Source organism: Triticum aestivum, chromosome 7D (genome assembly GCF_018294505.1).
Source record: "Triticum aestivum cultivar Chinese Spring chromosome 7D, IWGSC CS RefSeq v2.1, whole genome shotgun sequence".
In the NCBI taxonomy this organism is placed as follows: domain Eukaryota; kingdom Viridiplantae; phylum Streptophyta; class Magnoliopsida; order Poales; family Poaceae; genus Triticum; species Triticum aestivum.
This window is the reverse complement of record NC_057814.1, coordinates 71,551,512-71,567,036: the sequence shown is the minus strand read 5'-3', so window position 1 is coordinate 71,567,036 and position 15,525 is coordinate 71,551,512. Positions and strand designations below refer to the sequence as shown.

General features: G+C 45.8%; 1 protein-coding gene across 2 annotated transcripts; it reads left to right on the top strand.

Moving 5' to 3' along the window:
• The first annotated feature begins 256 nt into the window (after positions 1–256).
• Positions 257–8,032, top strand: LOC123169633 (ABC transporter C family member 10). Of its 2 annotated transcripts, none has more exons than XM_044587505.1 (13): positions 257–593; positions 1,092–1,146; positions 1,241–3,273; positions 3,593–3,913; positions 4,008–4,094; positions 4,206–4,799; positions 4,892–5,056; positions 5,201–5,495; positions 5,904–6,118; positions 6,210–6,515; positions 6,814–6,877; positions 7,091–7,330; positions 7,420–8,032. In XM_044587505.1, the coding sequence occupies exons 2-13, from the start codon at positions 1,131–1,133 to the stop codon at positions 7,527–7,529; spliced, it is 4,446 nt and encodes a 1,481-aa protein (XP_044443440.1). In that variant the 5' UTR covers positions 257–593; positions 1,092–1,130; the 3' UTR covers positions 7,530–8,032. The 2 variants fall into 2 exon arrangements, with proteins under 2 accessions (XP_044443440.1, XP_044443439.1); XM_044587504.1 differs by having other exon boundaries at positions 1,064–1,146.
• The last annotated feature ends 7,493 nt before the right edge of the window (positions 8,033–15,525 follow it).

The window sequence follows — 15,525 nt, the reverse complement described above, 5'->3', positions numbered from 1 at the left end:
CTAAGTTACCCCACTATGGCTAGCCTTAGTGGTAGCACTCGTATAAGCGCTACTGCTAGCCATAAAACAAGCGCTACTATTAGGGTTTCTCTAGTAGTGCTAGTGTGTCACAGCGGTGCGCCTTCACCGTGCTTGAGTGCTGGTAGCCGTGGCTACGTAGTTATAATTTTCTACTATTACTTTTGTGTTCTTTGTCCTGCCCCTCATTATAGTCGACCATCCACGTGTACGGATATTACCAGTCTCACTGCCGGCGGAGGAGAAGCGATGCGGGGCACGGCACGCCCGACAGCCACAGCCGGGTACCGGCGGCTTGCCGGCGGGCCGCGACGACGCGAGCAGTGACGATTGCGCGCGCCCCCGTCCCCCTCCGCCCCTGTCCTCTAGCGCGGCGGCTCCTACCTCCGTCCTTCCTTCTGTCATCAAGCGCCGCAACTCCTCCCACCCACCCACCCCCGGCCTCCACTGATGAAAAGGCCCGCGGCCCGCCGTGCCCAGGAGGTGCGAGTGAGTCCACTGCCGCCCGTCAATACGCCCTGGGGATCGCGGCCAGCGACGACGCCGAGGAGGCCGCCGCCGTAGCCGCTATACAGGTCAGTACTGCCGCCATTGCGCACCCTGTCAATCAAGGAGGAACCGGGTCAGTCAGGAAAGTGAAAGGGGAAATTTTTTGGAAGAAAGGACAAAAAAATGTGGGTCAATGCGGAAGGGTGTTTCCTCTTCCGTATTTGGTAAATGTTAGTCGAGCATTGCCCATGGCGATTCGTGGGGGAGCGTAGCTGATGGCCACTCGTGATTCGTGAGGGTTCATCTTCTTGTTCTGAACTTCTGATGGTGGTCATGAAGAACAGTGTGGCTTTGGGGTTCCTTGATTTTTTTATTTATTAAATGCCGCACAGCGATCTTGGTCTTGTGTGGGGTTGGGATATATTTGAGTAGTACACACAAACAATTATGATCTTGATTCTTGCTCCAGTACAAATTGTTCTAGTATCTGTTCTTTGTCCGTTTGTTCAGAAAACAACAATTCTCGTTTAATACTGTCCTTTGTCACCGTGTTCAGCAAACAATTGTTTCATTTGTCTCTGCGGGAACCTGATCAAGTTAGCGGTGTAATCGAGATTGCATAGATGGGGTCCCTCACAGGTTAGTCCTCGCTTCACCTTTCTCTTGTTACATAGCTACATCATTTTGGGATACAAGCTGGGAATCTCACTCTAATACTCGGCCATTTCATCAGGTTCTTGGATGATGAACTTGTGTGGGGGTCCAGTATGCTCCAACCAAGATGCACTTTCATGTGCGTTCAAGGAAGTATTTGACTCTTCCACTTGCACGAATCATCTGGCGGCGACTGGCATCGGCTTGCTGCTCGTCCTCGCGCTCGCTCTCCAGTTGGTTATCAAAATCCCAAATAGTGGAGGATCTGCTCAAGGGCTCGTCGCAGTCGGCTCACCACTGCAGTTGGCTGCAGTGGTCTTCAGTGGCTGCCTGGGACTGGTTTATCTTGGCCTAGGACTGTCGATGCTGGGAAGCATCTTCAGTCAGGATGCTGCTGCTTACCTGCCACACTGGTGGCTTGTGACATTATCTCAAGGATTCAGTTTGGTCCTCTCCAGCTTTGCTTTCAGCGTCAGGCCTCGGTTTCTTGGAGCTTCGTTTGTTCCACTTTGGTCGATTCTGGTGGTCGTGTACGCAGCATTCATATGCTGTTCCTCGGTTGTTGGCATTGTTGCAGATAAGGCAATCACCATTAAGGCATGTTTGGATGTTCTGTCCCTACCAGCTGCATTTCTCTTCCTACTTTATGGCGTCCGTTGCACCCATGATGAAGACGGTTACCAGGCAACAGGAAATGCTTTATACAAGCCACTGAACACTGAGGCAGATGGTCAGATAGCTGATTCTGACACTCAGGTAACTTCTTTTGCTAAAGCTGGTTTCTTCAGCAAGATGTCATTTTGGTGGTTGAACCATTTGATGAAGTTGGGTTATGAGAAGCCTCTTGAGGACAAAGATATGCCACTTCTACAAACCACAGACCGAGCACATAACCAGTACTTGATGTTCTTGGAGAAGCTGAACAGCAAGCAGTCCCATTCACATGCCACTCCGTCAATCTTGTGGACTATTGTTTCTTGCCACAAGCGTGAGATCATAGTCTCAGGTTTCTTTGCTTTGCTCAAGGTGCTCACCTTATCTACAGGCCCATTGCTTCTCAAGGCATTCATCAATGTATCAGTTGGTAAAGGGACCTTCAAATATGAAGGCTTTGTGCTGGCTGCGACAATGTTTGTTTGCAAATGCTGTGAATCTTTGTCGCAGAGGCAGTGGTTTTTCTGCACTCGGAGATTAGGACTCCAGGTGAGGTCATTCCTATCAGCAGCTATTTATAAGAAGCAACAGAAGCTATCAAACTCCGCAAAAATGAAGCACTCTTCTGGACAGATTATGAACTATGTGACTGTCGATGCCTACCGGATTGGGGAATTCCCATACTGGTTCCACCAAACATGGACAACAAGTGTTCAACTTTGCATTGCTCTGGCAATTCTGTACAATGCAGTTGGTGCTGCAGCAGTCTCATCATTGGCTGTCATCATTATCACTGTAATTGGTAATGCTCCGGTGGCCAAGCTGCAACACAAATTTCAGAGTAAGCTTATGGAAGCTCAAGATGTGAGATTGAAAGCCATGTCCGAGTCCTTAGTTCATATGAAGATCTTGAAACTTTATTCATGGGAAGGTCACTTCAAGAAGGTCATCGAGGGATTGAGGGAGGTTGAGTATAAGTGGTTGTCAGCATTCCTGCTTAGGAGGGCGTACAACAGTTTCCTGTTCTGGTCATCACCTGTTTTAGTTTCGGCAGCAACCTTTCTAACATGCTATCTTTTCAAAATCCCTCTTGATGCTAGCAATGTGTTCACCACTGTGGCAACTCTGCGTCTCGTGCAAGACCCAGTTAGGACAATACCGGATGTTATTGCAGTGCTGATACAAGCTAAGGTTGGTTTCACTCGGATATCAAAGTTTCTTGATGCACCTGAGCTGAATGGACAACTTAGGAAGAAATACCGCGTGGGCATCGATTACCCAATAGTGATGAACTCATGCAGTTTCTCCTGGGATGAGAATCCATCAAAACCAACTCTAAACAATATAAATCTGGTGGTGAAAGCTGGAGAAAAGGTTGCAATTTGTGGAGAGGTAGGATCAGGGAAGTCAACGCTTTTGGCTGCTGTACTTGGAGAGGTCCCCAAAACTGAAGGCACGGTATGCTTTTCGATTATCTTCTTCCTTTTTCTAACTAGAAAATCAAATGGCTGCCAAAATTGTTAGGTTATGACACACTTTTGTTATCTCAAATACATGATGTTCTTTAGTTATCCCTTTTGGGTTTTCTCATGCACTAAAAAAATTGTTGCTCCTGCAATTTATTGTTATCGTTAATTCATAATGTTCATATTTCAGATCATTAACTAAAAAATTATGTTAATTAGTATCCTCTTGTGTTGTACCTTTTGTTATCGTAAAATTCATGCACTATTTTTTTTAACTAATATCAAATCATTAACCTTTGTGTTCATATTAGATTGAAGTCTGTGGGAAAATAGCATATGTTTCTCAGACTGCATGGATCCAAACAGGAACTGTACAGGATAACATCCTCTTCGGATCTTTGATGGACAGACAAATATACCAAGAAACAATTGAGAGATGCTCATTGGTCAAGGACCTTGAAATGCTGCCATTCGGCGACCGCACACAAATTGGGGAGAGAGGAGTAAATCTAAGTGGTGGTCAGAAGCAGCGTGTTCAGCTTGCTCGTGCACTATACCAGAATGCAGACATATATCTTCTTGATGACCCTTTCAGTGCCGTTGATGCCCATACAGCAACAAGCCTCTTTAATGTAAGAACCTACCTTATCAGCAGACTCAGATTGCATTCCTTTTTTATTACAAACTGTTTTGACCGATTAACCTTTAATGTAACTTGTGTGACAGGATTATGTCATGGGTGTTCTATCAGACAAGACTGTTCTTTTGGTGACCCACCAAGTGGATTTTCTACCTGTATTTGACTCCATTCTGGTCTCTCTCTCTCTCTCATGATTTATATGCCACTATGATTTATATTTATTTGTAGTGAGGCGTATTCTTTTTTTGTCGATTTCCACTAAAACTAGTGATATCGTTTGGCAGTTAATGTCAGATGGGGAGGTTATTCGGTCTGCACCTTATCAAGATTTATTGGCAGATTGCCAAGAATTCAAGTACCTTGTAAATGCACATAAAGATACTGTTGGTGTTCAAGATCCTAACAGTGCTCCCCACGGAGCAAAGGAAATACCAACAAAGGAGACAGACGGAATTCATGTAGACAGATACATAGAGTCTGTGAGGCCATCACCAGTAGATCAACTGATCAAGACAGAGGAAAGAGAATCAGGGGATACAGGTCTTAAGCCTTATATGCTCTACCTGCGCCAGAATAAAGGCTTCTTCTATGCCTCTCTTTCTGTCATGTCTCACATAGTTTTCTTAGCTGGGCAAATATCCCAGAATTCATGGATGGCTGCCAATGTCCAAAATCCTCATGTTAGTACACTGAAGTTAATTTCTGTGTACGTTGGTATTGGAGTTTGCACAATGATCTTTGTGCTATCGAGATCTTTATTTGTCGTTGTTCTTGGCGTCCAAACTTCAAGATCCTTATTTTCCCAGTTACTCAATTCATTGTTCCGTTCACCTATGTCCTTTTTTGATTCTACTCCTCAAGGAAGGATTCTTAGCCGGGTAAAAATTCTGGAACAAGCAACAGCTATAATTATGTTTTACATTCCTACGTTTTGTAATGATGAATTAACCCCCTCTCCCCCAACCTGCAGGTCTCTTCAGATTTGAGTATCGTTGACCTTGATATTCCATTTGCATTCATGTTTAGCCTCAGTTCCTGCTTAAACGCATATAGCAATGTGGGGGTATTGGCTGTTGTTGTATGGCAAGTTCTGTTTGTAGCACTGCCGATGATAGTTTTGGTAATTCAGTTGCAGGTGATTGGTGTGGCTTTCTTTCTGTCTGGCTAAATCCTATTTCTTTGGTTATTTCGTTGCTATTTCCATCCTTGAGGTGAATTAGTTTACTCTCGTCGTTTCACAATTTCCGTTGACTGAGAATTGTTATGTTTGTTCATGCAGAGGTACTATTTAGCCTCAGCTAAGGAATTGATGCGGATCAATGGAACCACCAAGTCTGCTCTAGCAAATCACTTAGGTGAATCGATCTCAGGGGCTATAACAATACGCGCCTTTGAGGAGGAAGATCATTTCTTTGCTAAGAATCTGGAGCTAGTTGACAAGAATGCTGGTCCATACTTCTTTAATTTTGCAGCAACTGAATGGTTGATTGAACGTCTGGAAATAATGGGTGCTGTGGTTCTTTCTTCTTCTGCCTTTGTCATGGCTCTTCTTCCTGCAGGAACTTTTAGCCCTGGTAAGTAGCTTATTGTAAGTACAACCACCACATAATTGTTTCAAGGGCTGGACAAGCTTAAGTTTTTTTTCTTTCGAGGAGGATAACACCCCCGGTCTGAAAACTTATGTTAGCTGACAAGTTCTATGACGATTGAGTCCTGCATGCATCTGATTTGCAGTAAATCATTATATGCAGTGCAAAGAACCTTTTATCTGTGTTTTCATAGGCTCCTGGTATTAGGTGTTATGAAATTTTAGCTTTTGCTGCGAAAGCATGCTTTCTTTGTAGTACAATGGAGCTAGTAACACTATGCCCAATTTCTATGTGCCAAAGTCATTGCAAATATACTTATTTAATATCCACCACCAGATTATAAAGAAATCAACATTCCCATCAGAAAACTAATTACTTTATATACTTGGGCAGGTTTTATTGGAATGGCATTGTCCTATGGCCTTTCCCTAAATAATTCCTTTGTTAACACCATACAAAAGCAATGTGACCTCGCAAATAAAATAATATCTGTGGAACGGGTGAATCAGTACATGGACATTCCGAGTGAAGCACCAGAAGTTATTGAAGAAAACCGACCAGCACCAGATTGGCCCCAAGTTGGCAGTGTGGAGCTTAAAGATCTGAAGGTAATCAAATATTAATATATGCATGTATGTCTGACTGGGTACATCCTTTAAAAACACTAACAAACGTACGCTATTGATTTTCGTTTGACAGATTAGGTACATGGGAGATGCACCACTTGTACTACACGGTATCACTTGCAAGTTTCAAGGTAGAGATAAGATTGGTATTGTTGGTCGAACAGGAAGTGGCAAGACAACTTTAATTGGTGCATTGTTTCGGCTTGTTGAACCCGCCGAAGGGAAAATAATTATAGACTCCGTGGACATCAGTACAATAGGCTTACATGACCTGCGTTCACGTTTGGGTATCATTCCACAAGATCCAACACTTTTTCAGGGTACAGTAAGATACAATCTAGATCCTCTTGGGCAATTCTCAGATCAGCAAATATGGGAGGTAAGATGTACGCAGATATCTATGTTGCCTTTTCTTGTCTTACCCATTGATCAGATAGGATTATGATGAAGGCATCACACCTAACGAAACTGATGCAATGTTTAATCGTGATGCAGCCTTCTTATGTGCTGTGGCAATTTAGCTCAGTTGATTTGACACACCTAACAATTTAAGAAAGTTCAGCACCTTATCAACAGATCTAGGGGCATGTCAAACTACAAGTTACCTTTCTCTGTTTATGGCATACATTTATCAAAAGAATTACTAAATTGGTTACCTTTCTCTGTTTATGTTGCAGGTTCTTGAAAAATGTCAACTTCTTGAAGCTGTCCAGGAGAAGAAACAGGGATTGGATTCACTTGGTACGATTCTGTTATTTATTTTATGCCCTAACAAATTAGGCAAACATATAATTATGCTCTAGTAAAGTAGTCAATGTCAGAACTCAAAATAGGGGTCTCATAATACATGTGCCACTAAATTTGTCAAACTGCTGGTAGTCCTAGGCATATGAGTTGGATCAATTGGATAGCAGTTTTGTTCTTCATAGTACTGATCAAGATCTTGCCATGCAGTTGCGGAAGACGGGTCGAACTGGAGCATGGGACAAAGGCAGCTCTTTTGTTTGGGCCGCACACTTTTGAAAAGGTGTCGTATATTGGTCCTTGATGAAGCCACAGCCTCTATAGACAACACAACAGATGCTGTCCTTCAGAAAACGATCCGGACAGAATTCAAACATTGCACCGTTATTACGGTCGCCCACCGCATACCCACAGTCATGGACTGCGACATGGTACTTGCAATGAGTGATGGTACGGTCCTCTTATTGCCAACTTATTGGTTCCGCAGCACAGAGTTCCATAGTCCATAATCCACACTAATGAGCTACATTCATTTCCAGGGAAAGTAGCAGAGTATGACAAACCCTCGAAGCTCATGGAAACTGAAGGATCTCTCTTCCGCGAGCTGGTGAACGAGTACTGGTCATACACATCAAACGGAAACATTTAGAAGAGATTCTTGACGGTGTGTGTTTGGTGCTGCTGCCTCGACAAGAGAAAACACCACATATAGTTTAATCTCTTGACATACCTCAGAGGGATTCATCTACTAGAGATCTGAAGAAAATACGGTGCCATCTTTCAGTCATTTCCCGGAATTTTTTTTGCTCTCTACAGCTACCTGAAAGTTCGAGCTACATATACGATTTAGCCTATGTTCGTTGAGTATTGCCACTCTTCAAAAGCGCCGAGGCTGAACGGAACAAAAAAGCGTACCTACCTAGGCGGTGCGGTGCCAGTTCTGTTCTCTTTTTCTTTCGAATATGGTTCTGTTCTTTTTATTGCGAAATAATATGGTTCTGTTGACCCCATTCATGCCGAGGTGATGCTTTTCGATTTAATCCAGGCATCAACCATGCGTGCATGTTTGGACAAAACTAAATTAGGGAAAATCTAGTGGAAAATTTTGATATGATCTCATTAATAATTGAAGAAGGAAAGCTTGATGTTGAATTGTTGATCACGTGCCTGTTTCGGATCGAAAAGGGCTATCAGTGTATTTGTCGTTGTTGTTGTTTGTTGTTTGTTGTGCTGCCCTTACTGCTGCTACTACTATAAAGTATATTTTTCTCAACTTTTGTTGTGCTGCCCCCACTGAGGCGCGGTGGTTGCTGGCTCAGCACAGTGGTTGTGGTGGTGGCTGCTAGGGTACGGCGGTGGCGACCTTGAGCACGACCAGTTCTGGGCGGCGGCGGCGATTTAGGCAGCGGCTGCGACGACGATTCCCTCATGGGCGGTGGTGATTGAGGCTCGCGGTTGCTGGTTGAGCCCGGTAGAGGCTGCGCTGTGAACTTCAGTTCATCCTTTACTGTCAATGTTACCTCCGGCCCAGCAAATTCCCAAGTTGGCGGAAATAAAAGAGCAAAGAAAGTGCCAGCAAAACTACCAGACTAGTGCTTGTTTGCTGCTGCCTGTTCTTATGTCAGACCATGTGAGAATTCATGTTTGTCGTTGATTGTAAGCTATATTCAGTACTATTTCCCTTTCCCGTTTAGTACTTTGTCAGACTATGTTCAACTAAATTCAGTACAATGCTCTGAAATGTCCAAACTATTTTCAGTTATATTCAGATTTTGTTAAGCTATATTCAGTGCAAACACTTTCCTTTTCTCTTGTTCTCACTTGTACACACGCGCACACACATACTCATGCACAAACACTTAATTGATGTGGCAGTCAAAACCAGTCCATGGTGGCCAGTTTCAGTCAAAACAGGGTCCACGTCACAGTAAAACCACCTTAAGCATTATAAAACCACCTTAAGCGTTATGAGGAACGAAAAGTATCCGGTTTAAATAGTTAAGGGACGAAAAGTATTCGGTTTAAATAGTTGAGGGACTGACTTTTGATGGTAATGAGTTGAGGGACGATTTCTCAACTTTCGGAAAGAGTTCGAGGACGAAAAATATACTTACCCCTTGACATAATCAGCTTGAGAGCAAAACCAAATCCAGATCTCAAGGCCAGCTTTCAGCCCAGGTTCGTTTATATTGAGAGCAGTGGTTGATGTGCTGTCTTCTTAATCGGGATGGTGCGTGCATGGTGTGGATACAGGGTGCATAACTGTGATTCGGATATGGGAGATCTGGACCGACATTTTTCGTGTTTTATCATGCAGTTCTTGCCATGGAGGGAGCTCTCAGACTCTGATTTCAGAGCTTAGTGTTTTCTTTTTTGACAGAGGTGAAGGGGCGATTCCGGCAGTGAAAACTGCATCTTTGCGGAACACAAAAGCATGATGATCTACCATGCCATAGTAATGCAAATGATCATGGCAATGTGATGACCTGATGAGCTCTTTTGGTAGCAGGGGAATCAATATGTGCAAGCGGCAGTTTTTCCACCACCACACAATCCATATATGGAGGTTCTTTGTTGGGTGGAACAGTCCATAATGCAGACTCTTGATTTTCGAGATATTAGAGTAAACCAATACAAAGAGCGCATTTTGCTTCACCGAATTTGCAAACTGATACGAGAACGGTACGAGGTGCAGCGTAACAATTGCCAAAGGTAGTACTTGAGCGATGTGCACTTCCTCTGCTCAATCGAAATCGTTTGTCCTTCAACATGGGTGATTAGGGGCTTTTGCTCTTCATTGTAATTATCAAGATCTTGCCATACAGTTGCTGAAGACGGGTCGAGCTGGAGCATGGGCCAAAGGCAGCTCATGGAAACTGAAGGATCTCTCGTCCGCGAGCTGGTCAATGAGTACTGGGCATACACATCAAACGGAAACATTTAGGAGAAATTTTTGTTGGTGTGTGTTTATTGCTGGTTCCTTGACAAGAGAAAACACCATATATAGTAATCTCGTGACATATACCTCAGAGGGATTTATCCATTTGAGGTCTGAAGAAAATATGGTGCCATCTTTCAGTAAGTTCGGGAAATTATTTTGCCCTCTGGCCCTACCAGAAATTTTGAGATCATATGGATGGTTCTGTTTTTTTTTTCCTTTTCCTCTTTTTCTTTGGGATATGGTTCTGTTGACTCCATTCAGACTGAGGTGATGCTTTTCGAATTAAGTCGCTCTTCGTCAACCGTGCATGCATGTGTGGAAGAAAACAAATTAGGGAGAATCTAGTGGAGAAATTTGATACGATCTCACCGCATTGGAGAAGGAAAGCTTGACGTTGATCTCAGATGCCTGTTTCCATTGAACAGGGCTATCAATGTTTTATTATTCTTATTAAGTTATCACTATCAGTGTGTTATTATCACTATCAGTTGGCCCTTTGGCTCTTTGTGAGCTTTCCTTTATTTTCGTTTGAGACTTTAAGACCTTGTTGAACCTATTTGCTTATTTAATAAGTTGGCCGTATGCATCGTTCTGATGCAGAGGCCGGGGAATCCCCCTTTTCGAAAAAAATTAAAAAATCAGTGTGTTATTATAAACAAATTCTCGATTGCCTGGAAGCACATCAATAGCCTAAAATTGTGGTATATTGGAAGTACACAAACTGTAGCAACATTTAGTTGTAGCATTTAGTTTGTACTTATACACGAGTGATGCTGACGGAGGACAACAACTATCTGATCAAAATTTGAAAGGTGCCTGAGACTTGAAGAAATATAGCAGCCAACCAATAATTGTTTATTTTTTCACAATATACCACCAACAATGGTTTGTTTTTGACAATAGACTGCTAACAATTGTTTGTTCTTTGAAACACATGGGCAATGTGCTATTATTGTAAGTTTCTACTCCACGTTTCTATAGTTGCCTTTGAACTGCAAAAACGTCTTATATTTTGATACATAAATAGTATAACAATTGAAATTTGAACTAAAATCACACTAATGAGCTACAAAACCCGCGAAGCTCATGGAAACTGAAGGATCTCTCTTTCGCGAGCTGGTAAATGAGTATTGGTCATACACATCAAATGGAAACATTTAGGAGAGATTCTTGATGGTGTGTGTTTACTGCTGCTGCCTCAACAAGAGAAAACACCACGTATAGTAATCTCTTACTAGCATAGCCCGCGCGGCGTCACGCCGCGCTCGTCGATACAGCAAATCTATATGAGGTGTGATGTTTATTTATGGTAAGTACTCTTAGGGTTGTGCTTATAGGATCACATAAAAAATATATGAAATGGAAATAGATGTTGATACATGCATAAATATTCCAACATAGGATGCATGATGAAAGGAAGTTCATCTATTGCCATCATGTATGATACATGCTACTAAACAGGAGAACATACACTGATGCATATCCGATAAAATCTACTTATTGAAACTGCGCACGGTCCGGATTACAAAACGAATATTATGCGATGACATTGCTACAGCGAGATAGAAGAAGCGCAGATGATTTCTTGCTAGATAAGATCATCCTTGTGTAGCCCCCGGCAGGATTAGGCAACATTTACAGGTATTACAGTTGAATCATGGGGATTGCCTAACCAAATGTGTCTCCCATGAGCAAGCGAAATGCCTAACCTAGCCAACATATGAGCTTCATAGTTCGAAGGTCGAAGTTCCTGTACAAATGAACATGAACTAAATGATTCCTCCATCTGTTTGATCTTCTTTATAATGCACCCGTAAGCACAGCTGATTTATTCATGAATAGGTTCGCAACCCCCTTCAATTGATTTGATGCAACGTGAAGATGCTGCATGCTAAGATCTGATGCTAGTGATAGTGCCTCTTTACACGCAATTGCCACGCATGTTGATACGTCATGTAGATATATGTTGCCTTTCTTTCGTCTGATGAATTTAAAGTTGGAATACAAACTCTACATGCATAAGTTTGTAATTACAAAAAAGGCAATCCATGCATAAATGCAAATTGGAGTGGATGCATTTATTATTAGCATGAGTGCTACGTCTTACAAAGTAGGAAATACACCTCACCACTTTCTTAATAGGACTACTAAACACATTACATCCATTTGTAGTTTATATCAATCTAGTGCGGTCTCCTGTGGGACTGGTTCCTGTGATGAAGTGGCATAGAGCTATTGCAAATTGTTGCAAGTGATCTTGCGGTTGGTTAACGCTGATGTATGATATTATTGGATCTTCAGTTTGTGTATGTTGAAGATAGATATGTAATAGTGTGTGACGTCAGACAAATTATTGCATATCTTTGGCGAGATCTTATTCTGTCTTGTTAACTCATTTTGATGGACGACTATCTGCTAATGGGCCATGTTGAGCTGCCATTGATTGGTGTTTGCCTTCTCTTGTGGTGAAAAGGCTTCTCTTTGTGACTTCATGGTGCACACCATGCATTATTGGTGTGTTTCATTGAGATTTGTGTGTCGTGAAGAAAGGCTTATGTGTTGATCCTTTTTGTTGTTTGATTACCTATTTCCTGCCTTCATGAACCAGTGATGTATATTTTTGTTGTTGTTGCATATGTCAACTCATGTGAAGTCATGTTTCTCTAATTGGAAATATGGATAGGCTACATGGATGGTCTATGCCAATGATGGATGATGATGAAAATGAAGGTTGGCCAATTTTACGGAAGAAGTGAAATAGTAACTGATAAGACTATATCAGGGCCAGAGAAAAAAGTTACTGTGGTTGGTTCGGGGAAAAGGCGAAATGAGAGGAGACCGGGCGTCCGGCCAGGCGACTGCGCCCGCGACGGCGACCTCCGCGGCCAGCGACCGCCGGCGGGTCGACGGGAGGTTTTGGGCGCTCGCCGACTCAGACGATGAAGCCGTGGATGACGATGGGGATCCTCCGGCGGACTCCCTGCCCTCACCGACTCCTTCCGATCTCATTTGCGAATTTTTTCGTTCAGGTTATACCGAAGATGAGGTGGCTACGACGATTGATCGCGTTCTGCCATTGGAGGATCCGGCGCGAATCGGTCTTCGCGTGGACGAGAAGAACGAGATGATTCGACGTGTAGTTCATCGGAGGACGGCGGCATCTGCGATTCGACCTTGGAAGGGTCCCATACCTAAGGTGAGTCTTCCGAATCTTACGCTTTTCGACATGATTAGGCCAGAGTCGTGGACTACTGTTAAGAAGAGGAAGAATAAGCGGCGGATCGGCGAGTGTAAGGCACCGGCGGTGCAGATCGTGGCAGTGCCGGCGATGGGGAATGCGGAGGCGAGAGCGCTTCGTTTGAACAACTTGTTGGGCTATGTTGGGCCGGCTCGGAGGGAGACGAGTCCACGAGGAGTTGGGCCTAGGTCAGATGGGTATGAGGCCCATGCTGAACCGGACCATCCTCCATCCCGCAACGCAATCACATGCACGTACGAAAGGGATCGGTTTCCTTCTTGTCGTGCGCCATCGTCTGTCGTTGCTAGGGTTCGCAGGCGAGGGACTAGGGGTTTCCCGACGTTTGGTGCTCGTCGGGCGAGACGAATCAGACCGCTCGTTCCCATGGCTGGTCGTGGGGCTGCGCCGCCTCCTCCGAAGAAGATCGTCTCGGCCGCTCCAGCCGGGCGGGGCGGGGAGGAGCCGCCGGTGGGGCGTGGAGCTCTCGGCCCAACTGGCCAGAGGCAGCCGGCGGGCGGTGGGGCTCCTCCGGGACCTGGCCGTGGTAACGCACCGCTGGGCGGGAGGCCGCCGGCGCCCGTCGTTCAGCCAGTGGCAGGCCGCGGTGGGGTTAGACCTCCAGCGCCGGTGGCGTCCCTGCAACCGGCGGCAAGAAAGGGAGGGCTCAGGCCTCCGGCGGCCTTCGCTCCGCAGGCCGCGGGTAGAGGCGGGCCTAGGCCCCCAACGATGGGCGTGGCTGGTGCAACCGGGACTGGCAGAGGTCAGGCTATAGGCGCGCCTCCGCCTAACTTCGTCGCGCGGCCGGCCCAAAACCGGTCAGGACCATCTCAGACGAGGCAGCTTTCTAGTTCTAAAGACTCCCGTGCTCCTCCTCGAGGCCAATGGGGGGACGATGGGTTAGATGTGTATGGCAATGGACAGCACCGGGGTTCCTCCTCCACGGGAGGGGGGCGTGGTTATGCCTGGCAGAGTGACGGATCTGCTGAGAGACCGTTTCTCGGGCCTCCAGGAGGATTTGTCGAGGGTGTTTCCGGTCCGGATCACCGCCAGAGAGGGGGTCACCGTGGTCATCGCGGTGGTCGAGGCGGTGGCCGCGGGAGGTATCATCGCAGACAGCCTCCGCCTCCGCCTCCGGCAGTTGTTGACCAAGCGGAGTCAGTACTGGAGACCGCTTGCGCTTCCACGGAGCTCCCTCCCTAGGCAAGGGAGGTGGTTGCGGCTTTAGCCACTGTTGAGGTTCCGGTGACTGGGAGTGTGACTGAGGTTACAGACAGGTCGGATGCTGAGAGGGCGTCCAAGTGGGCGCGTAAGAAGGAAAGGATGCTTTGCTACCGTTGTGGTGAGAAGGGCCACTTTATAGCTGAATGTGTGGCAGAGCTGTGTGACTCCTGTGGTAAGCCGGCACATGCCTCGGGGGATTGCCCGTTGTTGCGTGACCAGGCTCCGTCTTTGGCTATGTATGGAGTTTACTGTGCTGAGCTAATGTTCTTCGAGTCCCCGGCAGCGAGAGAGGCTCCGGAGGAGACTTTGAGCTTGACCACCGGGGTTGTCAAAGCTACTCAGGGTGAGGTTTCGGAGGCTCAGATTGTGCAGAGGCTTCAGGAACTGGTACCGGGAGACTTCCATTGGGAGCTCGTTCCTCTTGAGGCCAAGGTTTTTAAGGTGGAGTTTCCTTCAGTGGACGATCTGCAGCGATTGTTGAGTTTTGGTTTATGCAGAGTTCCTGGCACTAGGTGCATTCTGGAGTTCCATGAGTGGCAGCAGGTGGAACCTAAAGGAAAGCCGCTTACGCAGGTCTGGTTGCGGTTTTCGAGGGCTCCATCTAAGCCTTTGCAGGATGTTCGAGTCGTGGCCAGTATGGGCATTATGGTTGGCAAGACGGAGAAAGTGGATATGGCCTTTACTCGTGCACATGGAGTGGCCCGCATCTTAGTGAGTGTTTTGGATATTGAGTTCGTGCCTGACGTGGTTAACTGGACTTACAGAGGAGAGGTGTTTCCTCTTCAGATCGAGTTTGAGGACGCTGCCCTGTTTGCTGAGGCGATGATGGGGAATGATGTTGACATGCACGAGGGGGACGACGGTACGGGAGCTGAGGAGGCACCGACTGATGAGTCGACTCGTGAGGGGACTAACGGCTCTCGTCCTGTAGCTCAGACCGGGGATGGAACCGGGGTTGAGCCGGCACCTTCTCCATCGGTGCCTATGACTTCGTTGCGGTTCGGGTCCTTTGAGCCAGCCTCTGCCCCTCCCAGAATTTGGAGTGACCGGGTAGATTCTGATGATGCGTTTGAGCAGTCACTACCTTTGTTGGCGTTCGAGGATGCTGGTGGGGCACCGGCTGGATGCTTGCTGCGGACATCGTCGGTGAGGACTTTGGTTGGCTCCGGGGACAGGGAGTCGGTGGTTGCTCCACCGGAGGTCGACGTTTCGGCCCTAACGGCTGCAGCTGTGGTGGGGCGTGGG